The 19,467-nt window shown below is 44.3% G+C and overlaps 1 protein-coding gene across 1 annotated transcript; it reads right to left on the bottom strand.

Moving 5' to 3' along the window:
- Positions 1-484: 484 nt before the first annotated feature.
- LOC137361761 (ADP-ribosylation factor-like protein 9) lies at positions 485-18,452 on the bottom strand. The gene is made up of 4 exons (XM_068026422.1): positions 18,070-18,452; positions 13,318-13,486; positions 6,846-7,021; positions 485-936 (listed from the first exon to the last, which is right to left on the bottom strand). Exons 1-4 carry the CDS (start codon positions 18,187-18,189, stop codon positions 766-768), a joined length of 636 nt encoding a protein of 211 aa, XP_067882523.1. The 5' UTR covers positions 18,190-18,452; the 3' UTR covers positions 485-765.
- Positions 18,453-19,467: the final 1,015 nt, after the last annotated feature.

Raw genomic sequence — 19,467 nt, 5'->3', positions numbered from 1 at the left:
TGGCCAAGGTTCCAACTTCCAATATTCAAATAACCCCAAGACCAGAATACCAGTCAGCATGAAAGTCCGACCCCACCACACCCCACAACCACACCCAGAGATGTTCTCCAAGTGGAAAAAAAAACATGGAAAATCTTAAACTTCTTGCATTCACGCCTATGAAACAACATTCTACTCTGGCTCATATACTGGAAGTGGATTCAGCAATAAAACATACATTAACTGCATTACCTCCACTCAGTAATTCTGTAAGTTTCCAATGTTCCTCCACTCAAGCCAAAAATGTTTCATTATTCTCACAGGTGAATTATGTTTTTTTGAGTACAGTGACTATGATTATCTGCGGCTTTGTTATTTCTGAGTTGAACAGGTGTGCACAGATTTCTGGGTGTAAATCTTAACTCATGAAGGGTGCTCCAGTCCCACCATTCATGATGTTAGAACATTACAATGTAAGCCTTGGATCAAATGATGATAAAATGGGAAGGTGCACAGTGACTATTTATTACAAAACACTGGACAGCTGCTTCTAATAGTTTATCCTTAAATGTGCAATCAAGTTCAAATCATGCGCAAAAAGTATATTTTTTCCAAACCACAAATTTGTTTTACAATTATTTCTTTAGATTAAAAAAAATCAGTTTCTACATCACACGATCAAATGTGACCCGATAGTGCTTTAGTAAAAAATATTACATCAGAACAATATGATGAAAAGGCAGTGATTTAAGACAGAAGAGAGAGAATTGTGTGCTAAGTCACTCCTCAGATCACCAGGTGGGCAATTAGTTCCTTGGCATCATGCATGCTTGTTGGTATTTGCGACCCATCTTCAGCAACATGGGTTCCAATGAGGAAAAGCTTCCTTTTAGCACCTAACTTTGCAAGGGAAAGTTGCTCATGAATTTCTGAAATGGTGCAGGCACCTTCAATATCCTATAAGACAATAATCTAACGTTAGTATCTTACAGACAAGTAATTACCCCTTTAACATTTTGTTACAGATTCTGAATTCTTTGCTAATTGCTGGAAAACATGGGCACAATAAAAGAGAAAAGTCTAAACCAAGGCAACATGAAATAAACAACAATTATTTGACATTTTAGCTGATAAGTCTCAAACAAGGCAGTGGAAACATACATAATATTCTTCCTTCGGTGCAAAATAGATCTATTTAATTCAATTGATAACCTTCCAGTTTCCTAACACAGCGTCCATAACCATGTCCGAAAGTCTGTATCAAGTTGTTTCTTCTGACTTCCCTCAGCATGCATGTCATCAAGGCCCATTTCTTTTACAAAGTTCCACCATTTTTTTTCCAGTACAATTTCCTTAATTATAGTTACTACCTAATTACTCTAGTTCCTTCCCCAGTATCCTTTCATACCCACTACCACATTCTTCTGTCAAGATTGAAGTGCAGTGCACATTTAGTATCTCTGTCATTCCTTCATCCCTCATAAAAGATTTCCTTTTTCACCTTTAATCAGTCCTACCCTTTTATTCAACTGCCCACTCAGCCTTTTCAGTCTTTTTGCTTCCCATGGGCCCCCTTATAAAAGGGCAACTTTACGAAAAAATGTTGTAGCAGTTCTGGGCACCACACCTTAGGAAGGATATATTGGCTTGGAGGGAGTGCAGTGCAGATTTACCAGAATGATACCTGGACTCCAAGGGTCAAGCTACGAGGAGCAATTAAACAAACTAGGGTTGTAGGCCACAAGTCTTCCCCTGCTCAACAGACTCTTATACCATCTCCAATATTCTCCCTGCACCTGGACGCCCCCCCTCCCTCAGGCCTCTTATCCTCCCTCAATCTTTTCATTCAGGATTGCTGGTGTGGCATCGGCCACCTCGATTTCTCTGCTCCCATCACCTGCTCTAACTTATCTCCCTCTGAACTTGCAGCACTCCCTCCCCTGGACCATGACCCCACTACCGAACATCAAGCCAGTGTATCCAGGACAGTCACTGACCTCATCTCCTCGGGAGATCTTACCTCCACGGCCTCCAACCTCAAAATTCCTCAACCATACAACACTTCTACCTCCTTCCCAAAATCCACAAACAAGACTGCCCTGGTAGACCCATCATTTCAGCCTGTTCCTGCCCCACTGATCTGATTTCTTCCTATCTCAACTCCTTTTTTCTCTCCCCTTGTCCAGTCTCTTCCCATATACATCCGTGACTCTTCTGATTTCCTCCATTTCTTCAACAGTTTCCAGTTTCCTGAGCCTCACCATCTCCTATTCACCATGGACGTCCAATCCCTCTATACCTCCATCCTCCACTAGGATGGTCTGAGAGCTCTCTGCCTCGTCCTAGAACAGAGGCCCAACCAGCCCCCATTAACCACCACCCTCCTCCAGCAGGCTGAACTTGTTCTCACATTAAACAACTTCGCTTCAACACACTGACTTCACCCAAATAAAAGGTGTTGCTATGATTCCTGCATTGGTCCTAGCTATGCCTGCCTTTTTGTGGGATATGTGGAACATTCCTTGTTTAAGTCCTACTCAAGCCCCCTCCCTCACCTCTTCTTCCGGTACATTGATGACTGTATCGGTGCTGCTTCTCGCCCTGAACTGGAAAATTTCATTGACTTTGTTTCCAATTTCCACCCTTTTCACACCTTCACATGATCCATCCCTTCCCTTTTCTGGGGATAGGCCAACAACCAATATTCACTATAAGCCATGGATTCCCACAGCTACCAGGACTACACTTCCTCACACCCCACTTCCTGCAAGGACTTGATTCCATTCTCCCAGTTTCTCTGTCTCTGTCGCATCTGTTCAGACAATGCATACTAGCGCTTCTGATAGTCTTTTCCCTCAACCAAGGATTTCCCACACCATGGTCTGGGGCAGCACAGTGGCTAGCACCACAGCCTCACAGCTCCAGCGACCCGGGATCAATTCTGGGTACTGCCTGTGTGGAGTTTGCAAGTTCTCCCTGTGTCTGTGTGGGTTTCCTCCAGGTGCTCCGGTTTCCTCCCACAGCCGAAAGACTTGCAGGTTGATAGGTAAATTGGCCATTATAAATTGCCCCTAGTATAGGTAGGTGGTAGTGAAATATAGGGACAGGTGAGGATGTGGTAGGAATATGGGATTAGTGTAGGATTAATATAAATGGGTGGTTAATGGTTGGCACAGACTCGGTGGGCCGAAGGGCCTGTTTCAGTGCTGTATCTCTAAATCTAAAAATCTAAATGGTTGACAGGGCCCTCAACTGTGTCTGCTATATTTCACGCATTTCTGGTCTCATCCCTTTGCCTTCCTCCCAGAAGCAGGATAGGGTTCCCCCTGTCCTCACCTTACATCCCATCAGCCTTCTTATTCAACGGATCATGATCCACAATCTCTGTCACTTCTAGTATGATGCCACCACCAAACACATCTTTTCCTCCCCTTCCCTCTCAGCATTCCGAAGGGATCATTTCCTCCGTGACACCCTGGTCCATTCTTCAGTCACCCCCAACACTACCCCACTCTCCTTCGGCATCTTTCGATGCAAGCACCGGAAGTGCTACAACTATCCTTTTACCTTCTTTCAGTCCAGGGCCCCAAACACTCCTTCCAAGTGAAACAGCAATTTACTTGTACTTCTTTCAATTTAGTATACTGTTTTCACTACACACAATGTGGTGCCCTCTGCACTGGCGAGACTAAAGATGGCTTTGCAGAACACCTCCATTCAGTCTGCAAGCATGACCCCGAGCTTCCTGTCGCATATCATTTTAATTTTCCAACCTGCTCCCACTCTGACCTTGCTTCCCTTGGCCTCCTACAGTGTTCCAATGAAGCTCAACGCAAGATCGAGGAACAGCACCTCATCTTTCAACTGGGCACTTTACAGCCTTCCCAAATCAATACTGAGTTCAATCATTTTAGATCATAACCTCCGCCCCCATTTTTTTCTTTTTTGTCTTTTTCTTTGCTGGTTTGTTTCCACCCTCCCCCACCTTGTTTCTTCATCCCTTCCTTTCCATTCAGATGGCTTCTATTCTGCATTTACACCTCATCCAGACATATCTTTTGTTTCTTTACTTGTCCCAGTACTACTCCCCTTGGCTCTGTACTGGCCCTTTCCTATCCTGAGTGGTGTGAAACAGGGCTGTGTTCTCGCACCCACACTTTTTGGGATTTTCTTCTCCCTGCTGCTTTCACATGCGTTCAAATCCTCTGAAGAAGGAATTTTCCTCCACACAAGATCAGGGGGCAGGTTGTTCAACCTTGCCCGTCTAAGAGCGAAGTCCAAAGTACGGAAAGTCCTCATCAGAGAACCCCTCTTTGCTGACGATGCTGCTTTAACATCTCACACTGAAGAATGCCTGCAGAGTCTCATCGACAGGTTTGCGTCTGCCTGCAATGAATTTGGCCTAACCATCAGCCTCAAGAAAACGAACATCATGGGGCAGGATGTCAGAAATGCTCCATCCATCAATATTGGCGACCACGCTCTGGAAGTGGTTCAAGAGTTCACCTACCTAGGCTCAACTATCACCAGTAACCTGTCTCTAGATGCAGAAATCAACAAGCGCATGGGTAAGGCTTCCACTGCTATGTTCAGACTGGCCAAGAGAGTGTGGGAAAATGGCGCACTGACACGGAACACAAAAGTCCGAGTGTATCAGGCCTGTGTCCTCAGTACCTTGCTCTACGGCAGCGAGGCCTGGACAACGTATGCCAGCCAAGAGCGACGTCTCAATTCATTCCATCTTAGCTGCCTTCGGAGAATACTTGGCATCAGGTGGCAGGACTATATCTCCAACACAGAAGTCCTTGAAGCGGCCAACATCCCCAGCTTATACACACTACTGAGTCAGCGGCGCTTGAGATGGCTTGGCCATGTGAGCCGCATGGAAGATGGCAGGATCCCCAAAGACACATTGTACAGCGAGCTCGCCACTGGTATCAGACCCACCGGCCGTCCATGTCTCCGTTATAAAGACGTCTGCAAACGCGACATGAAATCGTGTGACATTGATCACAAGTCGTGGGAGTCAGTTGCCAGCATTCGCCAGAGCTGGCGGGCAGCCATAAAGACAGGGCTAAATTGTGGCGAGTCGAAGAGACTTAGTAGTTGGCAGGAAAAAAGACAGAGGCGCAAGGGGAGAGCCAACTGTGCAACAGCCCCAACAAACAAATTTCTCTGCAGCACCTGTGGAAGAGCCTGTCACTCCAGAATTGGCCTTTATAGCCACTTCAGGCGCTGCTTCACAAACCACTGACCACCTCCAGGCGCGTATCCATTGTCTCTCGAGATAAGGAGGCCCAAAAGAAAAAAAAAAAGAACTCCCCTTGGCTCTGTACTGTGAAACCTTTTGTCATTTAATCTCGCCTGCCCTCCACTCTATTACAGACCTTCCCTTTAGTTCTTCTTCCCCCGCAACCCCCCCCCTCCCCTCTTTCACTTGCTCAAAACCTGTTACATTTCCAACTTTTGCCAGTGCTGATGAAAGGTCACAGACCTGAAACATTAACTCTATTTTTCTATCCACAGATCCTACCTGACCTATTTACAGCATTTTCTGTTCTTATTTCAGATTTTCAGCATCCACAGTGTTTTGTTTTTGTATTAGGGAGGTATTCCCTGGAATTTAAAAGGTTAAGTGTTGATTTGATCGACTTTTTCAAGATATTAAGGGGAACAGATAAAGTAGATTGGGAGAAACTATTCCCACTAGTTGGGGAGTCTAGAACTAGGAGGTATAATCAAAAAATTACAGCCAGATCCTCCAGGGCTGAAAAACTTAGGAAAAACTTCTTCACACAAAGGATGAGAGAAGTTCAGAACTCTCTTGACAAACCGCAAGTGATGCCACATCAACTATTATTTTAAAATCGACAATGATAGATTTTTGTTAGCCAAAAGGTAGTAAGGGATAAGGGGGAAAGGCGGGCATGTGGAGTTAGATTGCAGATCGTGATCTCACTGAATGGTGGAACAGGCTCCAGAGTAAAATGGTCTACTCCTGTTCCTAGGTGATGCTAGCTGTCCTTCAACTAGGCTTACCAATGCTTCCCTTTCCTCACAATCACTCCTCTTAGTGATTGCCCCATTTGTGCCCAAACTGGTACTGGCACCTGCAAGCATTATTTACATTGGTTGACCTTGCCCTGAACCTAGGTACTTTGGTGAGGTCAGTAGCAGAGGTCAACTGTAGAGGGACATTCCCTTGATGCCACACTTGCAGTGGCGGAAAGTGTCTATGGATTTTTGGCCTGAATATTTTTAGTCTGTTCCGTTGTTGTGAAAAAAATGTTTGCCATTAATTAGCTTGCAAAATAATCCTGCAAAATAACTGTCTGGAACAAAATACACCTACAGTTATGTCTTTCCTTAATCAGACTGTGCTCAAGCAGCAACACAGTAGACCAGACATGTCCAGCCTTTTTGATTAATCACAAGAAACCTTGTGAGCTACATATTGGGGTAGATTTTCCTGTCTTGCACCTGAGCAGATTAGATCACCAGGGCACAGCAAATGCAGGAACATCGATTTTCTCAAAGAAGATTAAATCCATCTTTCCATTCAGTTGCATCTATCTCAAGTTGATAGATTTTCATACACCAATTTGATAAACAGCCCTGTCCAAAACTCCAGATCCACAAAATTCTAACAGAACATATCAAATATTGCCTGAGCTTCAAGGGGTGGGTTGTCAGACAAGGGGCTTTCATGTGGTCCATGAGTTGCAATTTGGACACCAGTGCAGTGGAAACAATGCTACATGTATACAGAGAACGCAATAAATAACCAAGCATGATCCATATACAATACTGGTGGAAAGAACTCACGGTACAGTTTACAATTTTGTAAACATTAATGAGGCACACACCTGCTTGTTGGCCAGAACAACAACAGGAAGTGTTGCGTGTCCTTGGACCAGTTGGTGAAGCTCCTTTTTAGCAAGTGGCATCCGATTACGGTCTGCTGAATCCACCACGTAAACCAGAGCCTGTGACCCAGGTAGATGAGAGGACCAACAGTGACGCAAAGATTTACCACCGCCAACTTCAAGAGAAAACAGAATAGATGATACAGCTGAGTCAGAGTGTGAATTATAGCCTTTCAAAATATCAAGCCTGTTATAGTTATTTTCATTTTTTATTGAAAAATTAGGAATTATAGAATCCTACAGCACCGCAGATCATTTGGAGCAACACTACCTGTGCTGGTTCTCGAGTACTATTCCCTTGAGCTTTTCCTATATCCCTTTTTTATTCATTATCCACTTCCCCTTGAAAAGCTGTTATGGATTCTGCTTCCATTGCTGTTTCTGGTCAGGAATTTCATGTGCATTACGTATAAAAAAATTCTTCTAACCTCTTATTTTGTTCTGTTGGTGATGATCTTAAATTTCATGCTGTCTAATTCAATGGCCAGCAGTAACAGATGTTCCCTATTTACCCTATCTAAATTCTTCAAACTTTTGACTACCTATCAGATTTTTTCTCAATCCTGTTTATTTTAATGAAAAAAGCCCCAGTTTCTTTAAGAACATAAGAAATAGGAGGATTAGGCCATTCGGCCCCTCAAGCCTGCCCCGCCATTCAATAAGATCATGGCTGATCTGCCCCAGATCTCAACTCCTCTTTCGTGCCAGCCCTCAACTCCCCGATATTTCAAAAATCTATTTACCTCCTCTTTAAATACTTTCAGTGATCTAGCCTCCACAACTCTCTGGGGTAGAGAATTCCAGACTTTCACTACCCTCAGAGAAGAAATTCCTTCACATCTCAGTTTTAAATGAGTGTCCCCTTATTCTGTAACTATGTCCCCTTGTTCGAGATTCCCCTACTAGTGGAAACATCTTCTCAACATCTACCCTGTCAAGCCCCCTCAGAACCTTGTACATTTCAATAAGATCACCCCTCATTCTTCTAAGCTCTAATGAATAAAGGCCTAACCTGTTTAGCCGTTTTTAATAAGTCAACCCCTTCATCCCAGGAATCAGCCTAGTGAATCTCTCTTTTGAACTGCCTCCAATGCCAGTATATCCTTTCTTAAATATGGGGACCAAAATTGTACACAGTACTTCAGGTGTGGCCTCACCAACACCCTGTTCCCTTTCTTTCTTTGGCTTCCTTGTCTCGAGAGACAATGGGTAAGCGCCTGGAGGTGGTCAGTGGTTTGTGAAGCAGTGCCTGGAGTGGCTATAAAGGCCAATTCTAGAGTGACAGACTCTTCCACAGGTGCTGCAGATAAAATTGGTTGTCGGGGCTGTTACGCAGTTGGCTCTCCCCTTGCGCTTCTGTCTTTTTTCCTGCCAACTGCTAAGTCTCTTCGACTCGCCACACTTTAGCCCCGCCTTTATGGCTGCCCACCAGCTCTGGCGATCACTGGCAACTGACTCCCAAGACTTGTGATCAATGTCACAGGACTTCATCTCGCGTTTGCAGATGTCTTTAAAGCGGCGACATGGATGGCCGGTGGGTCTGATACCAGTGACGAGCTCGCTGTACAATGTGTCCTTGGGGATCCTGCCATCTTCCATGTGGCTCACATGGCCAAGCCATCTCAAGCGCCGCTGACTCAGTAGGGTGTATATGCTGGGGATGTTGGCCGCTTCGAGGACTTCTGTGTTGGAGATACGGTCCTGCCACCTGATGCCAAGGATTCTCCGGAGGCAGCGAAGATGGAATGAATTGAGACGTCGCTCTTGGCTGACATACGTTGTCCAGGCCTTGCTGCCGTAGAGCAAGGTACTGAGGACACAGGCTTGATACACTCAGACTTTTGTGTTCCATGTCAGTGCGCCATTTTCCCACACCCTCTTGGCCAGTCTGGACATAGCAGTGGAAGCCTTTCCCATGCGCTTGCTGATTTCTGCATCGAGAGACAGGTTACTGGTGATAGTTGAGCCTAGGTAGGTGAACTCTTGAACCACCTCCAGAGCATGGTCACCGATATTGATGGATGGAGCATTTCTGACGTCCTGTCCCATGATGTTCGTTTTCTTGAGGCTGATGGTTAGGACAAATTCGTTGCGGGCAGCCGCAATCCTGTCGATGAGACTCTGCAGGCACTCTTCAGTGTGAGATGTTAATGCAGCACCAACACCCTGTACAGTTGTAATAAGACTTCCTTATTTTTAAACTCCAACCCCCTAGCAATAAAGCCCAAAATTCCATTGGCCTGCTTAATTACCTGCTGCACCTACATGCTAACCTTTTGTGTTTCATGTACAAGAACACCCAGATCCCTCTGCTGTACTTTGTTGGAGTCTCTCTTTTGATTCTTCCTACCAAAGTGTATGACCTCACACTTTCCTACATTAAACTCCATCTGCCCAGTTTTTGCCCACTCACTCAACCTATCTATATCCCGTTGCAGATTCCTCATGTCCTCATCACAACATGCCCTGCCACCTATTTTTGTATCGTCAGCAAATGTGGATATATTACACTCTCCTCCAAGGCATTAATATAGATAGCAAATAATTGAGGCCCTGGGACTGATCCTTGCGGGACTCCACTAGTTACGTCTTTCCAACCTGAAAAAGACCCATTAATCCCGACTCTGTCTTCTGTGAGTTAACCAATCCTCAATCCATGCTAATACATTACCCCCAATACCATGAGCTCCTATCTTGTGCAATAATCTTTTATGTGGCACCTTATCGAATGCCTTCTGGAAATCCAAATACACTACATCTATCGGTTCCCCCTTATCAACTCTGCTTGTTATATCCTCAAAGAACTCTAGCAAATTTGTCAAACATGATTTCACAAAACCATCTTGACTCTGATTGTGTTAAGCTTTTCTAAATGTCCTGCTGTTTCTTTCTTAACAATGGACTCTAGCATTTTCCCAATGACCGATGTTAGGCTGACTGGTCTATAGTTTCCTGCTTTTTGTCTCCCTTCTTGAACAGGGGCACAGTGGCGCAGTGGTTAGCACTGCAGCCTCACAGCTCCAGGGACCCGGGTTCGATTCCAGGTACTGCCTGTGTGGAGTTTGCAAGTTCTCCCTGTGTCTGCGTGGGTTTTCTCCGGGTGCTCCGGTTTCCTCCCACAAGCCAAAAAGACTTGCAGGTTGATAGGTAAATTGGCCATTATAAATTGTCACTAGTATAGGTAGGTGGTAGGGAAATATAGGGACAGGTGGGGATGTTTGGTAGGAATATGGGATTAGTGTAGGATTAGTATAAATGGGTGGTTGATGTTCGGCACAGACTCGGTGGGCCGAAGGGCCTGTTTCAGTGCTGTATCTCTAATCTAATCTAATCTAATTACCTGTTTTCCAATCCGCTGGGACCCTCCCGGAATCCAGTGAGTTCTGGAATATTTCGACCAATGCCTCGACTATCTCTGCAGCCACTTCCTTTAATACCCTTGGATGCAGGCCATCAGGTCCTGGCAACTTGTCTGCCTTTAGTCCCATTAGTTTGTCAAATACTTTTTCCCTTGTGATAGAGACTGTTACAAGATCTTTCCCCCATTAGCTCCTTGCTTATCTGATATTTGTGGGATGTTTATAGTGTCCTCCACCATGAAGACCAATGCAAAATGTTGGTTTAAATTATCTGTCGTTTCCCTGTTCCCCGTTATCAATTCTCCCGTCGCATTCTCCAAGGGTCCCACGCTCACTTTAGCTACTCTCTTTTTATATACCCATGGAAGCTCTTGCTGTTTGTTTTTATATTTCTTGCCAATTTACTTTCATAATCAATTTTGGCCCACTTTGTTGGCTTTTTAGTCATCCACTGCTGGTTCCTAAAAGATTCCCAATCTTCTGGCCTACCACTAGTTTTTGCTGCTTTGTATGCCTTAGTTTTTGATTGGATACTCTCCTTGACTACCTTTGTTAACCATGGATGGTTCATCCTTCTCATCGAGTCTTCTTTTTGACCCGGATAAATTTTTGCTCAGCATTATGAAATATCTGCTTAAATGTCTTTATTATAGTTCCTTATTATTACTTAAGCCTCTTGCCCCATATCACTCTAATGAATTTCTCTGTATCCCCAACATTGCCTTGACATCTTTCCTAAAGAAAGGCATACAAAACTAGACAATATTCTAACAGCGGCCTAAGCAATTATTTATACAGGTTTAGCATTAACTCTTTGCCCCTATTTATAAAACCTAGAATCCCATATTTTCTTACAGTTTTATTGGCCTGTTCCCCTCCTCCTTCTCCAGACTGCTCTATACCACACATCATTCCTGAATTATTTTCAACAACTCTGTCAAATACATTTGAATTTATCAAAAATAAAAAAAATGGTTATAATAATTGGCTTTCGCCGCTCTCAAAATAGGTCACCATTTTGCTGCCTCCATCCTCCTTGTGACTATGTTCATGGTTAGGTGTCACAAACAAAGGGAAAGCAGTTTCAGATCCAGGCAACCTGAACTGGAGCAGAAGTGGTGTTCCCAGAGCTGCTATTTTATCTCACTCTGCAATAACTCTTCAACTAGTTGCTAAAATACTTTTTTTTTTTAAAATGCTGGTGTTAAAGTGTTTAGAATATTCTTATTTTAGTGACTGGTGTCAATAAAAACCAAGTAGGTAAGTGTGCTTAATGTTAGCAGGCACAGTTATAAACACAGAATGCAACATTCCAACACTGCTGCAACTAAGTTTCAACAAAAATTATTAGTTTAAAATAATTTTGCTACAGCTAAAATATAAAGTAGTTGTTCCAGGATTAACAGCTTTGAGTAAGTGGCAGTTAAACTAGCTAGCTGGACATGTGGGTTTGGGACATTCTAACAAGATAAATAGTAACATTTCCTCTGTACATACAAGAGAAGCTCCCAGTTCCATAGGATCTTGGGGGCACCTAACTGGTTTGTCCAGAAACCCATGTGAAGCCGGAGATCAGGAATACCCATCTGGCCTCGTTTCAATGGTGGCAGCAGGTCCAGCTGCACACCTCTCGCTCCCAAGCACAGACCTGGAAATTCTGGAGTAACATTAAAAGGAACAGGGATCTGATGGCTGAGCCTCCACCCCATTTTCCTGTCTTTTGTACTTGCATAACTGCCCACCATTGGCAAGGAGACCCACCCATATATGAATTCCTTCAGAGTGGAACGGTGCCTGTGTGTGTGTTAATCATCCTTTACCCTCTCCATATTACCTCCATAGATTAAGAAGTGTTAACTGGCTAACATTTTGACTTCAAAGTGATTCCTGACAATGCACCAGCCTGCTGACATCATCAGAGTGCGCCAAGCTGCGCACATGCGCAGCTACATCTTGCTGAGACTTAATGATGCCATCGCGCATGCCCGGGAAAGCGTCATCAGGTATCCAGCCCCCCACCACTCAGCTGGAGGAAGCGACTGAATGGGAGATTTGAGGCCGGAGCTCTCCCCTCTCGGCAACTTGCTCCAGGCCTCGACACTTCCTCACCTTAGCCGCTCGCTCCAGACCTCGCTGCTCCCCCACCCCCCCGGCTGATTGCTCCTCGCTTTGCGCAACCCCACTCTCGGATCGCTGGCTCCCTGCCTCCCCCCACTCCTCTCCAGCTGCTAGTTATAGGCCGCTCCGTTTCCCTCCTCTCGGCCACTCGCTCCTACGTTGCCCTATCATCCCTTGCAGTCCACCTTGCTTCTTTGGGCAGCGCCTGGTGACTGATGAAACGTGGAGGTGAATGGCCGAAAGGAGCGAAGCAGCACGGCCTAGAGCTAGCGGCTGGAGGGTGGGGGCGGGGAGCGAGCAGCCGGAGAGCAGGGAACAATCGGCCAGGAGAATGGGGGGGGGGGGGGGGGGCGCTGCAGCGAAGTCTGGAGCAAGTGGCTAAAGGGCCGGCGGAGGGGGGTGTGGTGAAGTGGCCAGTGGGGAAAAGGAGGAGAAAGCAACTTGGCGAGCGGGGGAAGAGCGGCCAGTGGGGTGGGAGCTAGTAGCTGCGTTCAGGTGAAATCAGTCCTGGTCAGTCATATAAACGAATCACAATAACGAATTGGCAGCACCTTTTATACTCTGCCCGATTTTATTTTCCATTGATCGGGGTGTCAATTCACTATCTTCAAATGGAAATTCAATCATAAAATTCCTTTTGTATTTAATAGGATTACTGGAATGTTAAATTGGATCTGAGGATTACAGTTAGTATCCCATAACTACATAGTAGCACATTACTGGGCTTCCATCCAACTTAATGTGAGGTTAGTTTGTTAGAACAATCTAGCCATAAGCATTTCCTGTGATAAATTGAGCAGCGCCATCTATAATCCTGGTAGCTGCCTGAACGTCGCAGACACTGACGTTCCAGTTGAAGAGCCTGCATTTGTGCATATGCAAATACTGCGCAACCTAGTGGTTGCGTTGTCAGCAAATGCAGCCTTTTGACTTACCCTCTAGAAATTCAATCTCAGTTTCTTCTGTCTTAACACACACACTGTTAAACATCATGGTAGGTCCATCACTCCTTTTGACTGTATTGGTAGACAGACTGTGCAGAACGCTAGTCTTCCCTGCGCCATCAAGACCAACTACGAGAACTTGTTTCACGTTTCCCTCATCCTATAAAAACAACATTTTAAATTATTTAAGACAAATAGCCAAAAGGAAACTTGATCTTCTGCAAAATATTTCAGAAGTGATCAAGCGAATTGCTTTCATATATATATGATTTGGGGAGGCAGTGGCATAGTGGTAATGTCACTGTACTAGTAATTTAGCGACCCAGGCTAGTTCTCTGGGGACATGGGTTCAAATCTCACCACGGCAGATGATAAAATTTGAATTCAATTAATAAATATGGAATTAGAAAAAGCTAGTCTAAAGGTGACCATGAAACCATTGTCGGTTGTTGTAAAAACCCATCTGGTTCACTAATGCCCTTTAGGGAAGGAAATCTGCCGTCCTTACCTGGTCTGGCCTATGTGACTCCAGACCCACAGCAATGTGGTTGACTCTTAACTGCCCTCTGAAATGGCCTAGCAAGGTACTCAGTTCAAGAGCAATTAGGAATGGGCAATAAATTCATGTCTAGCCAGTGATGCCCACAACCCATGAATGAATTAAAAAAATGATCAAGTCAAATAAAAAACAACTGAATGTAAGATGTAACTCTCTCTACTCTTCAGAAAACATACCACCTGCCCCTAATCCATTAAACAATTTCTTTAAAAGCTTTTATCCCCTCAATAATATATTCACCTGTTCCCAGTTACTGACATCAGTTGTTCAGTTTTCAGCCTCCTAACTCATGCTTAAATTGATAGGTTACGTGAACACTTCTGTTTTTCTGTGTAAAATATGTTTTAAGAAATTATAATTGGATTGTGGACACTGTTTCATCTGGAATCTATATTTTAAAACTGAAGAGGCTGAACTTTGGTTGTTTTTTTAAAAGCAAGTTCAACAAAAGGTTGTCCAGAGAACAAATTTTTACTGGAAAGCATATTATTTCCAGTAAACATAGCAGGGGGTTTGACTTAAGAGCTATTTTGTGTTGTTACAAATCAGAATTTATCATGGGACCTGCCTAGAAAATAGTTAGTTTCATTTTGAACTGTTAAAAGCCAGCTGGTTTTTGGACTAAAAGGGGCAGTTGGAGATCTGCATATTGACATGCCAGGATCAGAAGAAAATCCAGACCACTGTTACCTCTCTTTGAAGAATCCCTGCTCTTAAAAAGCAAAAGCCTGTATGAAGTTGTACTCTTGTCTCCTGTACTTTGAAGACATCCTGAGTGTTTGCAGAAACCTGGCATCTTTAAAAGGACATTGCATCAAATGTGTTTGAACTGAAACCTTTGTTGCTGTATACCTGCTGTAAGATCTATGTGAAGCCTTCTGTAGTTGAATTTCTTTGAACGCCTACCCAAGCAGACTGTTCATCAACATCGCCTGGAAAGATTCCTATTGGCAGCCACCTATTTGACTTTGGGACACCTCGCCAAAACAAAGGACTCCCATATCCGTTTCTCAGTTTAAGTTTTTTTTTATTCCTTCTATTTCTTTTTAACAGCTGTAAACAAAAATTCCTTTTTTCCTGGTTAACCAGTTTTGAATGTATGTAAGTATGCGTGAGGGCTAGGATTAAATATGGGGCTTTAATATTTCAATTTGCGTATATATTTACTTCATTATTGGTTAAGACTTGGTTTATACTAAACACATCATTTGTTGTTTATTAAAGAAACCTGGTTGGTGTACTTTATTCTGGGGACAAATAGAGTATCTAATTGATTGTTTCGGTAAGTGGGAAAATTTATTGATAAGTTGTGGAGAAGTGGGACTCAATTTTAACAGTGCACTCCTCCTGCTTCGGTAGTAACAACAGTGTCACAAATACTCAAGTTAGCAAAATAGTTTGTCTTATCTTACCAAATAATTATCTGAAGAGAAAAGATTTGCCAATTATTGACATGGTTAGGAAATTGGCCAAACAACTGGAGACAGAGAATAGGGATAATGGGCAGGTACTCTTAACTGGTAGGATGTGACTAGAGATGTCCTGCAAAGATCTGTGTTGGGTTCTCAACTATTCACCATATTTATTAACTTTGATGATGGGTAGAAAGCCACATATCCAAACTTGCTGATGACACAAAAATAGGTGGCATTGTAAACAGTGTAGTTGGAAGCATAAATTTACAAAGAAATGTTAATAAAGTAAATGGGCAAAATAGTGACAAATGGATTTCAGTGTAGGAAAATGTGAGGTTAGCAACTTTGGACCTAAAAAGAATAGAGCAGGGTACTTTCTAAATGGGGAAAGCTAGAAACAGTGGACGTCCAAGAACACAGATCATTAAAATATCATGAACAGATTCAGAAAGTAATTAAAACGGCTAATGGAATGCTGGTCTTTGTATCTAAATGACTAGAATACAAGGAGGTAGAAGTCATGCTTCTGCTATACAAATCCCTGGTCAGACTACATCTGGAGTACTCGAACAGCACTGGGCACCACACCTTAGAAAGTAGAAAGGATATACTCGTTTTGAAGAGAGTGCAGCAAAGATTGACCAGAATGATACTTGGACTCCAAGGGTTAAATTACAAGGAGTAAAGTGTGGTCGAAGTTTGGAACTCTCTTTCGCAAACAGCAATTAATGCTAAATCAATTGTTAATTTTAAATCATAGATTGACAGATATTTGTTAACCAAAGGTTTAAAGGGACATGGCGCAAAGACGGGCATATGGAGTTAGGTCACAGATCAGCAATTGAATAGTGAAACAGGTTTGAGGGGCGAAGTAGCCTACTCCTGTTTCCTATGACAAAGTTCCCCTCTAAAAGCTATGAGTCAAACTCAAAGCAGTGGAGATTAGAAGGGGCATTGGAATTGGAGGAGGCAACTCAAACATTACAGACTGAGTTAGACAAGATAATTATGTGGGCAGAACAATGGCAGACAAATGAAAAGGTTTGCGCATAGGAAGGAAAAATAGGTAAGAATAAAGTTGAAAGAGTCCTAGGAGTATTGGTAGACTACACTAAATATGTCCAATCAATGCAGAGCAACAATCAACAAAGCCAATAGAAAGTGAAATTATGTAGTCTAAAACATAGATAAGACTACGAAAGTCATGACACACTGCATAGGCCACACTTTAAATATTGTGTTGAGTTCTGGTCATTGAGAAAAAAGAGAGTAATTTAAGCACTGGAGGCAGACAAAAAGTCACAAGACTGATCCCTGGTGTTAGACATTTTAGCGATGAGCAACTTGGGAGTATTCAGCCTGGAATGGACGTCTGAGAAGTGATCTTTTAGAACCACAGAATGATTGAGCAATAACGATAATTAAGAATATGAAAAGCTAACGAACAACTATTTTCAATTGTGAAACCAGGACAATAGGATCAGAAGTGCAAAATAGAAAAAGAAAAATTTAAGACTTATAATTTCTTCACAGATTGATCACCATCTCGAACGGACTGCCAGAGTAGTGGAGGTAAAAACCCCGGAATCATTGAAGAAACAATTAGATGTGGCATTGGGTGGAGTGTCAGCTGCTTCTGGATGGATGAATTCATCCAATACCAAATGGTATTGTAATAATGACATAAGTGAAAATGTACAGCATTTTCTGACCACACTGACACCCAGCAGCATATGTTGAAAATTCAGACATTTTATGCTGATCTCCACCAGCACTGGTCAAAAATAAAATTAATTTTCTTGTGAACTTTGTTCTCATGTTGAGGGGTGATAGTGTTCAATTTCCCCAGCGCTGTCAGATTCAAGCACTTCTAGCTCAAGATACGCCTTGCTTAGACAGAGTAAAGCTTCCTCCCCACTATAGATATATATCCTGTGTACCAGCGCAAAATTTTTTCATTCTTCACATCGCTGGCTGAAATTGTCAACTTTGTGTCAAATTAGGGACCATTGTGCTGTTGGCGCATAGTCATAGGAACTAAATTGACAAATTTTAAACATAACATAGAAAATGCACGGTGCAAGTTTTGGCTTGCAGATTAAAACAACTTTTTAAAAAATTCCTGACAAAATCCTACAGGCTGGAACCTGTCCTTCTCATTTGCGTAAATAAAGCAGCTGTGTGGAAGATCAGACTGTTGTCTTCCAGATATCAGATTCAGTTATCGAATGGATTCATTTACTCAGAAAGTAGTGGCAGCGGTGTTGAGAATAGCACAATGACCCTTCCCACCCCACACGCCCCCTTCTTCACCCCCACACCCTCCTCCTCTCCTCCCAAACTCCCCCTCCTCCACCCCCCCACCCTCCTCCACCTCCACCCCCAAACTCCCCCTCCTCCTCTCCCAAACTCCCCCTTCCCACCCTCCCCCTCCTCCACCCCCCTCCTCCACCTCCTCCACCCACCTCCACACCCTCCTCCTCCCCCAAACTCCCCCTCCTCCACCCTCCCTCTCCTCCTCCCCACCCTCCCCCTCCACCTCCCCCCCCTCCTCCTCCACCCTCCCTCTCCACCTCCCCCCCCTCCTCCTCCACCTCCACACCCTCCTCCTCCACCTCCACACCCTCCTCCTCCCCCAAACTCCCCCTCCTCCACCCTCCCTCTCCTCCTCACCCTCCCTCCTCCTCTCCTCCCCACGAACCAGTCCCCGCAGCCCGAGCCTCCCGTTGAAGCCTCGGCGGGAGCTTTAACTCGAAACCGCAGGCCCACCTCGGCTCCAAGCGCCCGCCGCCGGTCACCGAACCATCGGTCCCAGGTGGCGTAAATGATGCCCCCGACCAGCGCCACGGCCACTCCGAGCAGCCCGACCCGGTAAACGTGCTCCAGCATCCGGATTGCAGCAGCTCCCAACTCCGAGCCAGCAAGAAGCGGGCAGGCGGGGCGCTGATCCCGGCTCTCGGAGCCGCCGCCCACAGCCTGAAACACCGCGGGGGGGAGGAAGCCCCAACGCAGGCCCCGGCCTGGTCACCTCACCGACACCACCCACTGTGAGCGGCGTCACCGCATTGTGATCAGCCGCAGCCGCAGCCGTCAGCCGGAGTGTAGCCCGACCCGGATCAGATCCCCCGGCCCCGGATCAGATCCCCCGACCCGGATCAAATCCCCCGACCCGGATCAAATCCCCCAGCCCCAGGCCCGGATCAGATCCCCCGACCCGGATCAAATCCCCCGGCCCCGGCCCGGGAACACGGTCCAGTGTCTCCCATCATTAACCTTTGCTGTGCCGGTCATTCTCTCACTTTTGACAGAAATGACTATAACTGATAATTGTTTATTTCCCGCCCTGAGTATAAACAAACTGCAGATATTGTCAGCGCCTCAGTTTCACATTTTCGTTTTTAGGCCTTTAAAATATTCCATAGGTGTTAACTGTGGCTCAGTGGGTAACACTCTCGCCTCTCGAGTTGGAAGGTTGTGGGTTCAAGCCCGACCTCCGCATTGTCGGAGGTGCTACCTTTCCGATGACTTTAACTTTGCACTGCAGCATGTGAAGGGTGACTGGCAACTATCTCAATTTAAAAACATTTGCTTTGGAGCAAATTGCTATAAAATGCTTGAAGAGAAAACATTACTTTTGATGCTTTTGTCACATTGAAGGTTTCCCTACAAGTTTCCATGGATCTAGCTAGTTCTTGAAACCCTGCAATTTTGGTTGTGGTCCTTCATTTTGAAATATAACACTGCCATTATTGAGGCTTAAACGCAGGAGCTCAGCATTAGTGAGCCAGCTCCCTACCTCTGTTTCTAAATCCACTTTCCACTGGCTGATGGCTGACCCAACTAAAACCACCTCCACAGAAACTGATTTAATATAAATGCAAATAGCAGGCTTCCAGTATTTAACCAATATAAAAAGACCCTTTAGGTAATAATGTCTCAAAAGCAAATTGAGAAGACCAAAACAGGCAGAACAGCTGCTGTAAAATTCTTTAGAACATTTATTTTGATCCTTGAACTCATCACAGATGAGGATTTTTATGACTGAAGCCCTACCTGTTAAAACAACCAGATTTATTTCCAAAACTCAAAAATAATAAAAAAAAGTCAGACTGAGAAAATCAGTAATTTACAGATTTGTCATAAACCGAGAAAGTAACTGGTTGGTAG

This window comes from Heterodontus francisci, chromosome 1 (genome assembly GCF_036365525.1).
Source record: "Heterodontus francisci isolate sHetFra1 chromosome 1, sHetFra1.hap1, whole genome shotgun sequence".
Lineage (NCBI taxonomy): Eukaryota > Metazoa > Chordata > Chondrichthyes > Heterodontiformes > Heterodontidae > Heterodontus > Heterodontus francisci.
This window is presented reverse-complemented; position numbering and strand designations above follow the sequence as displayed.